At 36.3% G+C, this 10,365-nt stretch overlaps 1 protein-coding gene across 1 annotated transcript in view; it reads right to left on the bottom strand.

Moving 5' to 3' along the window:
• The window catches only part of RALYL (RALY RNA binding protein like), a 47,221-nt gene extending 46,367 nt beyond the window's left edge, over positions 1–854 (bottom strand). Inside the window, exon 1 of the mRNA XM_010709103.3 lies at positions 826–854. Within this exon, the coding sequence (XP_010707405.1) occupies positions 826–854 (29 nt within the window). The remainder of the gene's footprint in view (positions 1–825) is intronic.
• Positions 855–10,365: the final 9,511 nt, after the last annotated feature.

Genomic DNA, 10,365 nt, shown 5'->3' with positions numbered 1-10,365 from the left:
GGAAGGAAGGAAGGAAGGAAGGAAGGAAGGAAGGAAGGAAGGAAGGAAGGAAGGAAGGAAGGAAGGAAGGAAGGAAGGAGATCACAAAAAAATTCTCTATTACTTCTATTTAACTCTTGGCCTTCATTTCCTCTCATAAACATAGCCTTTAAAACAATTTAATTTCTCTAATTGACTGCAGTTTGAGTTTAGTCTCAGCTTGCCCCAGAGGAGTTCTTATTTATGCCTTTATGGCATCTGATTTTAGTTAGAAGTTAGTACTTCTCCAATTTGCTTAAGAAAAAATCCTTATTTCTTTTCAGTCTTTGTAAAAGTCAAGGTAGTAAAATTTCTCAGATGACTGCTGCTTTCTTATTTGCCCTTTACCTTCCATAACCAGCAACATCTTTTGCAGCATCACAACTTTTAAAGTATCAAATCTAAATGTGCATAGCCTCCTTTCATTGTTACTGACCAAGGAATGATCTAGTATATTTACAATGAACAGAATAGAGATGATTTTTCCATCAAGTAAAATAGATGCTTGGCAATAATTTTTTTTTCCCCCATGTCTTTGCTGGCTCACTGCAATTACCAAGATGTGATACAACAGAAGATGTTTCCAGTGCTAAGACAAAGCCCTCGTATCTTATAGCCCACAAATCAATGCACTTCCTGTGGGCTGTGGGAAGTCAGGTTCAGCTGTTGTCTCACCAAGAACCTCAGACTGATTCTTAAGAATTTTTTCTCTGACATCTTTGCTGGTGCAACTGTGAAATTAAGCCCACTGTGTTTAGAGCATGAAGTTTCTTTGTGTTGTGTGGGTGCTGCCTAGGACCTTCTTACCCCTGAATTACAGCTCCGTCTCCTTGCATCGTTGTTGTTCTTTTTTAAACTAGTCTTTTAGAAAGCCTGGAACGGAAAATTAGAAATAATCATGACTACTAACACATCAGTTCAGAATGATTTCAACTAAACAAAAATATTCTCCTTCTTCCAAGTGTTGCCTTGTTTTGACCATAATTTTGAAATGCTTTCTTGGACCAGCTGGAAGTAAAAAAAGAAACCACCTCACTATTTTCAAAGATTTATTAGGGCTTAGATGGCCTAATTTTTCTCAAAGGAAAAATATGCATGTTGAAATCCAGTGTATTCTTCTCAACCTAAGAAGCTTGCTGCTGGAAGCAACACTGGTTTTATGGTTATCTACTTATAAGAAAAATAAATGCTAAAATGTACCTTAATCCAATTCAGCTTTTGCTTTTCTAGAAGAATATCAGTGTGATTCCTGGGAAGGAAAAGTCCTGTTATCACAAGAAATTAAATCTGGTCTACTGGTGACCCTGCACATAGCAGGGGGATTGAAACTAGATGATCATAATGGACCTTTTCAACCCAGGCCATTCTATGATTCTATGATTCTATGATTCTATGAATATTTGAGTTATTTTCTTTGTTTAGATCCTTATGTATATTTATCTCTCTGACTATACTTCAGTAGTGTTTATAAATGTTTGAAGATAAATTAAAATAAATTGAGTTTTATAGCAAAATAAATAATGATTGTTGCTAAGAAGGAAGGATATAAGAAAAAGGAAGTTAATCAAAGTTATCGTGAAGTGGATTCTTACTGTCCCCGCAAGATATCTTATGATAATTGAGGGAATAGGAGAATAGGACAGCTAGGTGTCCCCATTTTACCTGAGAATCACAGACTCATTTGAATTGGAAGGACCCTCAAAGGTCACGTAATCTAGATCCTCTGAAATGAACAGAGACACCCAGGTTACTCAGTCTTTCTTCATACAGGAGATGCTCCAAGCCCTTAGTCACCTTTGTGGCCCTCTGCTGGACTCCTTCTAGGAGATTCTTGTCTTTTTTGAGGTGGGAAGTCCAGAAATGGACACAATATTCTAAATGTGGTCTCACTAGGGCAGAGTAGAGGGGGAGGATCACCTCCTTCAAACTGATGGCCATGGGTTATTTAATACACTCCAGGATACCAATGGACTTCTTGGCCACAAGGGCACGCTGCTGGCTTATGGTCAACCTGTTGTCCACCAGGATCTTCTCTGCAGAGCTCCTTTCCAGCAGTGATCCCCTAACCTGCACCTATGAATTAAACTACTTTCATATGTGTCAAATCACTTTTGGACTTCCGTCAGTAGCACTGTACTCTGCTGCTTAACTAGAATGCATCTGCAGTATAGTGAAGGACTTGAATTATAATGGTAACATTCTCAGGGTTCACATACAAAAACATTTTAAAATTAAACTCTTGAAACTTTTCTGTGGAAATGAATGCACTCCTGATAAATCACAGGAAAGACCTCTGTGAATAAATTCTTCTGAATGCATACACTATGTTGAAGGTGTCATTATAATGCATGCAATTTCAATAAAATGCTAGGTAATCATAGTGAAATGCTGTTTGTTTTGATTCTTGATTTCTCCAGTAATTGGAGTAATTGATAGAGGTCTCAGTTCTGTGCATTGTGTTTCATATTATTTATATCAGAGGGTCCATGAGGTGAAAGTGAAAATTCTTTACAAAACTGATAACAACACCTGCAGAGACAAAAGAAAGCAGCAGCAGTATTGGCACTGAGGAGATCAGATTTGTTTTCAAATTTTACAGTGAAAGAGAAAACACCTAAATAAAAGTGAAATTTTTTGAAGGTCAGAGGAACAAAGGAAAAGATTTACATGATTTTGATATTTTAAAGACTAAAAATGCAAAATTTGAGAATTTTGAATTGTTACGTGAAATCTGACTTTATAAGTAGCTGTTTTGGATTACTTTTCTCATAGAAGATTGTCAGTGTGCATGAGCTTAGTTAGAAATGATCTCACTTAGTTTCTTGTCAACTGCAATACATTCCATAATGTGAGATGCTGTGTGTGAAAACTGGCAGTGCCTTGAGTGCCTACTAACCAGGGACCTAGTCTTGCAAAAACTCCTGTGTATGTATTCAGCCTCACATCTTTGATGCCCAAGTGATGCTCAAGCATAATGGTACTGAACACAGAGGCACGCCCCTGAAAATCATATAATGGGGCCATGGGCTCAGCAGTTGGAGTATACAGAGGACCAGGGGTGTTTTCTACAGAAAACTGACAGATTGTAAAGCAATGAATCCATGTGATTTTGAAGTATTAAGCAGAAAAACATGTATTTAGCAATCTTTATTTATCTAATCTATCTTCCTAATAAATTTTAAATGAATTACACTAGTGTAATGCTTTCATTTAAAGCGAGTGTTATGATTTCTACCCTCACATTATGCTGAAGAAAATATGATTACTTTACTCTGATTTTCAGAGCATGTGTTATTGTAATTTCCCCTAAAAGGTAGTAGCCTCTTTCAGAGAGTTCAAATAAATCCCCAAATAAGAGAATCAAGACTGGTAACGTGACCATTAATTTGTTCTCTCTCTTGCTAGCCCTTCTTCTCTTCAAACAGTGGGAGATTTAAGATTGGAAAAAAGATAAAATCATGTCATGTTTTTAAGCATAATGGAGGCAGTGACATATAGTATAAACACACAACATAAAAATCAGTGAAAAATAGGTGCATTCATTTTTTGTCTAAAGTAACTGCTACTTTCCTTTCAGCTTTACTGGCCCTAATGATCCATAAATTTTTCTGCTTCTCCTGGTACAGTAAAAATATGAGCGTTGCCTTAAAAACTAATTGGAAGCCTTGCAGGATAAAACCTGATATAATCCTATTTTAAATCTCTCAGCAACAGTTAAGATTGGAGGATTTAGAGAAAGAAGAATTGCAAGAGAATTATGTTCTTTTACGGTACAGTGTTCACTAAGTCCACATCCCTTTTTAGTTAAATGTTCAGATCAGTGGCCCTTAAGAAGAGTGCTTTATAAGTGAGGACCTTAGTTTGTAGATAAAGGATATTATTTATGTCATGGATCATTTCTTCACATACAATTTGAAGATGATGGGATGTAACTCAGCTGATGTAAATCAACATACATCTTGATTCAGGGATACCAGATATATCACTTATCTCTTGAGGGCATTCAGGATCCATTCCCAACAAGTGGAGATGTCACGTTAAAAACAAAACAAACTTTGCTGATTTTATCTGAGTCATTCTGAGGCTCTATAAAACTCAAGAGTCTCTATCAACCTCTTGAACTGTCCAAGAAGGAAAAGAGCAGCATGATTTACTGTTAATACTTTCAATGTTATGTATCCCTCTAACATTTAAAATAGTCAGGAAAAGCCCATCTCAGTTAATGGGCAATCCCTAAGATATGAGACCTAGTTCTGTGTGAGGACTATCATGTTGTTACATGTTCATGCTTAATCTAAATCATAAGCATAAAAACTGTACTCAGAAGATCAACTGCTCATCTTTATTTTGTTCCAGAAAAGACTGGAATGAGATGCTTGATAATACTTCAGGTATTAATTTGATAGAGGAGAAACTAATGAAAGACTTTAGTAACTTCACTTATTAGCTTCAGTAATTTACAGTAGAAATTGGATGAGATTTCCAAGAGAACACGTCTCACAAAATGAATTTAGCCCACAAAATTTACTCTTTCAATTATGGGGGGGGACGGGGATGGGGGAAAGGAAAGGTTATTAGAGTCCCTCCAAAAGATTAAAGAGTTACAGTGGAGAAATTAGAAATATATTTCAATGCACAAAGCAGCCATTGGCAGGTATCTCCAGCAGGATTGTATTCCAGAACTATTCACTCTGAAGTGTGTTACAGTTACCTTTCAAATCTGAGCTGGGTCCAGACAGAGGTTACCAAGTGGATCACTTGAGGGCACCTTTGTTCCTAAAAAAACCACCACATCCATCTATTCAGATGCCTTTGAGGAAGAACTATCACTTTGTCACAAGATTTACTTTTGTGCAAGCAGAAAAAATATTTCACAGTAGCAGATACACACAGTTTATTTCCTCCAGTAGAACACATTAAAAACGAGAACTGTGCACTCAAAGGTATAATTCACCTCAAAAAAGAGAGAAAAATCTCTTCTGGTGTGTCAGGTTTCAGAGATCCTTCAGCACATGGTCCCACAGCAGGACAGAAGTTCATTAGCCTTCCCTCTCTCTGCGTGCTCAGCTGGATAGCATTGCAGCTCCAAAAAGGAGGCTTTACCTATTTGATGCTCTGTCTCTCTCTGCAAGGTTAGACTCACTCTGGAGAATTTCAGCTGAGTTTCTTCCTACATATCTCCTTCTTCTGTGTTCTTCACAGCTGGAAGACAATCCTGCTTCACAGATAATTAAAGAGAAGGAGAACTGTCATAGACCATAGAATTTAAGTGTATAGGTAACTGAAGTCAGCTAGTCTGACTTCCCATGCTGCAAAAACCTGGAAATTTTATCAGTATTGCACAAAAGCATTTGTGGGGGTTGGAGTTTATACCAAAAAACGAGATAAGTGAACACAAAATCAGAATTCCCTTCTTATATAAATACTTCTTATTTTCCTGTTCATTAAAAGAAGAAAATATTTCTCATCAACAAATGCAAAGACTTTGCTGAAGGACAAAAGTGACAGTGGTAGGATCTTTGAGATACTGCAGAGACAGGAACCCTCTTAAAGGTGGGAAGGAAGGCACAGACAAGGCAACACAGCACAAAAGGACACTTGCTCAACAGGCTGGAAGCTTGGTGCTTCTGGCAGCAGAAATAAGGTTTCATTTCCACCTGCAGCTATTTAACCTAAAATTTAGTTTCCATGGCAACAGCAGAGAAACACATTATGTTGGGGAAATATTCTGGGCTAGATATGTCAGCTTTTACAAATCAGACTAGTTCTACAAAGAGAGGAATGCAAGTGGAATAGGCATGTCATGAACAGGCTGAGGAGAGGTATGGTTGAAACTGTTCAACACAGTCACAGAATGGAGGAATTAGCGGATTTCCCCCCTTCTCAATCCTTGCAAGTAATGTCTTCTCCTGGAAATCTGCTTCTGCTGCTTAAACTGTGTAGGAGAAAAGTAGATAACAGCTGGGAAGCAAAAGTTCTAAGGGACTATTTACAAGAGCTGAATGTCTTTAATTCATAGGACTGGATGGGTAAGTCTAGGAGTGCTGCACGAGTTGGCTGATGTGAAGGTGAGATTCATCTATCTCCAAAAAAATTCACAGTGATGAAAAAAAGGCTGATGTTTCATCTCTCTCTGAGAAAGGTAAAAAGAAGGAGGTAGAGAATTGAAGAATTCTCATTTTAAAGCTGATGAAATCTAAGCTGGAGAAATGAGAAATTTTAAATTCACCTTGCAGGCTAGTGTTCTCTGTTGAAAAGGGATGTTGAGGAAATGGAGAAGGACAAGGGAACAGAGACAGAGCATGTGGTCTCTAAGGAAAGTATGAAGGAACTGGATTTATTTAGTGTGGGAAAGAGATTTTAAGGGACATTAAGATAACACCCCACAGCTACTTGTGTTGAGGTTGGAAAGACGATAGAACCAGTAGGAAACAAATAAAGTAAAGGGGAAAGTGTCCTGAAATTGTTGCCTTGATGGTCAATTAGGAAAAATCTTTTTCCCAGAACACAGCAGCACTTGAAAAAGTTCTCCAGAGGGGCTAAAGACCTCCATTACTGGATACTTTCAAGACTCAGATATGGCCAAAGCTGACTTGATTTAGTGATGAGAATGGTCTTGCTGAGAGCAGTATGACCTCCAGAGGTCTTTCCAGATAACATTTCTAAGGTTCTGCTACCACCACATTTGAAAAGAAATCAGACAAAAATTTGTAGTGCAGTTATGCATGGACTAGCCAAACAGCTGCGCTCAGGTCGTTAAACCTACTGCACTGTAAGTTTTATACCTGGCTTAATGTATGGATTCTGATCTGTTTTTTTTAGAAGGCACAAAGGGCACCCACATTCAAATCACTTGAAACTATTCTACTGAGGATGCTTGGGAGTCTGTTGGGTGAAAAATAAAAAGGAAGATTTCTACAGTGTAATGGAAGATAAGAGGTCTTAAAAAAATCTTCATTTGCATAACCAGCTTCACTGAAAAAAGTTAGTTCATATTTATTATAGGATAAGTCATTCAGATATGATCATTCTTTTTGGCTTAGGCTGTTTATGCATCTGGAAGACTGGATTTATCTTCAGGCTGAAAAAAAAGTTTTATGTTGTAAGTGTATTGAACAGGTATACAGAAGAACTTTAATAAAGATGTTATTCATTTCAGTAGCAATGGCTTTTTATTCTTTCATATCTGAGTTATGGATGAACCCGTAGTCTACAAGAGCAAATTCAGTCTGCCCTCCAGTTGATGGTGTTGACCATACAAAGAAACATATGAATGACCCTGAAATCACCTGTATAAAAAGAGACCCTGTAGTATAATTAGGTCAGTAACTAAAACACATTGACCATACTTATGAAAAAAAGAATAGGCTTTTTAAAAATCATTTGTCATAAAGATCCTGGATTCATAGGAACTGTAAAGTAATAGATTACAGAGAAATATAAGGACTTCTTAACATGAAAAACTTTTGTAATTTTGGTATGTACCTGTACATTTAAATTAAATTTTAGGCAACTAATTGTGAACCAAATGTCTGTTTTTTTGAGACCAAATACTATGGTTGAACTGTGTTCGGAATGTCCTGTTATTTCTTTACAATACCTTTATTTCAGAAAATAATGGGTAAAAACTTAAATAGGTATAAACATTAAATTATATCATGGTAGCAAAAAAGCAAGTTGTTTTCTGGGAACAGGTATGTTGTCATATTTCAGTAAAGCACCTGTTACCTGTGCTGTATTTTCTGCTATCCATGGTGGCAAAGAAACAGTAGAATGTAGATTCTACAGATGTGTGTAGGTTGCTACTGATGAAGGACAGACGTGTTTAGCCTCACAAAGTCAAGGCCAGAATAATTCCTTTCCTTTATCATCTCTTGGGCTCATAGTCTATCCCAAGATGATTACAAATCAGAGAAAAACAGTCCTTTCATTTCAGATGGATTTGAATATTTTTCAATTTTTCTTTTTAAAAGTATATCTTTAGGTGACACCCCACTCAAATCTCTCAAAGACAAAAAAAAAAAATCAGTGTTATAGTAGAGGCTTCTCTTCAGTCACTGTCTTCCTGTGGGATCTGTAGAGATAGTGTAAAACAACAGAAAAAACTGATATATATATAAAGGTCTGTCCCACAGCCTAATCTAGAAGTGAATTAAAAAAAAAAATCTCTCTGTATAATATCTGAAAAAATGCCATGGATCAAAATACCTTCTTAGAGAATATATTTCCCTAGTTCTCAAATACACAGCAGTCCAACCAGTGTGACAAGCATGACTATTTTGGTAGCATAATACTTGTAATATTTTTCCCACTGCACTGAGTGGAAGTGATTTTATCACTGGCAGATCTGCACACATATTTTTCAGACTGACTACATTGAGGAGCACAGTGGAGTGCTAATCTGCCTCAATAACACCACTGTGGTATTTCAGCTGTTGTGTCCATTCTGCAGCATTTCTGCCAGTCCAGTGCTTGGCCCTTCTTTCACAGAAAATCAACTCTTTAGAATTCTCTGGGTATACATTTAGATAAAACTTGATGAAAATCAATGAGATGTCACTTCCCAAATTTCTAAAAACCCAGTAATTTACTCTTATTCTCCTCCTCTTCCACAATTATCTTCTTATTATCCTCTTATTCTTGTCCAATTCCAATCACAAATTTCATTAAGTCTATATATTTTTAACTCAACTCTGGAGCTCATGGATCTTAAAAAAAGATTTTTTTCCTTATGTGTAGTTATTCTGCCTCATAGAAAACCAAGTACTGTGACTGCCAATTAAATATCAGCTAGTGCTGATATTAGGCAAATATCTCTGCTGCAGGTAAAAGCATTTCTGTTAAGCTGAATATTTCGATAAGAGAATTTCACTGTTTTGAAAGAAGAAAAATGCAGTACAAGCAGTGAATTTTAAGTGAAAATATCTTCCAAGGTCAAGAATTATGATATTAAAAATTAAGTAGTAAGGCAGTTAACTTTAAAATATGATTAAGCGTATCTTTTTAAATAATCACACTCATTCTTGTCTTTTTCATTATGAATTTTTTTGAAATGCTAAACAAACATTATGGTAGAATATTAACTACATTGAAAGGATCATGTTGCTTCATTCTGTAATAGCGTGTTTTTACCACAGAAAGTTACCCTCACTTTTCTGTTCAGAGTTGAAAATGCTTCATTATTTGTATCTTCTTAACTCAGCATGAAAATACTCCTAGAGCAATTTCTCAACAGCATGTGGTAGTGTTAGAAATTGGTAACTGTGCTGTTTTAAGGTACCAGATGTAATATACTGTCCACTCACTTCTCAGGGTCACTACAAAACTTTTGCAAAGTCTAGCAACTTATCCTCATTTCTAATTCATTTACCTATTTCCCCATCTTCAGATATTATATAGATTCTTAGGAATAGTATTCTGTGCCAATTTCTACAGATTATGCACTCCGAAGTAATAACTCGTAGTAGAAAGCAGACCCTGGAGTTTCTGTCTGATTGGCAATTCAAGATTAATTAGTTCACTCAGCCACAGGACTGAAAAATTTCTTTCTTTATCGAGATGCGTGTCTTATATGACCTCTGGGGAACTCCAAATAACTAACCAATAATAGCAATAATAATAAAATGTTGTTGTTCTCCTGAGAATTGAAGTAAAGCCACTGAGATTTATGGACCTGTACAATATATAGGAACAAAGGAGTTGATGCAGCTGCAATAAGTTTATCTGCATGTTTGGAGACAGGTTCACAAGTGAACTAAAAGAGATGTTCCATGATATATTATGTGCTGCAGCTGCTATGCTAATTTTGGTTAATATTTGTTGGCCAAAATGTCACTGTGAAAGTACATTAACCTCACTCTCCTGCACCAAATCAACAATCTGAAACTGTGAAGAAGAAATAAGATGCAGTCATCTTTCCCCAGAGGGAAATGTCTCTACTTTCTAGATATTCTAATGCAAAGACTGATAAAGACATTAATCAAGGCAATAAATAAAGACTACTCTGTATTTTTAATTGTGTTCAATATAATTGTAAAGTTACAGAAACATGATGAGAATCCAGAAAAAAAGTACACAGAAGACATTCCCTTCTTATCATATGGGATAACCAATGGAGAGACAGTTGGGTTCTCTCACTCTTCAAAACACACAAATCCATTGAAACTCATGACTGGTTCTTGGTCTAGCAGAATTTTCCCAGTGCACCCATTTCCCTATATTCTTTTGATATACCATGAGTATTTCTTACCTTTCACTGTGCTGTGGATTATTTCTATCATATAGAATTTCTCTTTTTTCTTTTCCTCTTTTCTTCTTTCTTTCTTTTCCTTTTTTCCCCTGCTTCCT

This window comes from Meleagris gallopavo, chromosome 3 (genome assembly GCF_000146605.3).
Source record: "Meleagris gallopavo isolate NT-WF06-2002-E0010 breed Aviagen turkey brand Nicholas breeding stock chromosome 3, Turkey_5.1, whole genome shotgun sequence".
Taxonomy (NCBI): Eukaryota; Metazoa; Chordata; class Aves; order Galliformes; family Phasianidae; genus Meleagris; species Meleagris gallopavo.
This window is presented reverse-complemented; position numbering and strand designations above follow the sequence as displayed.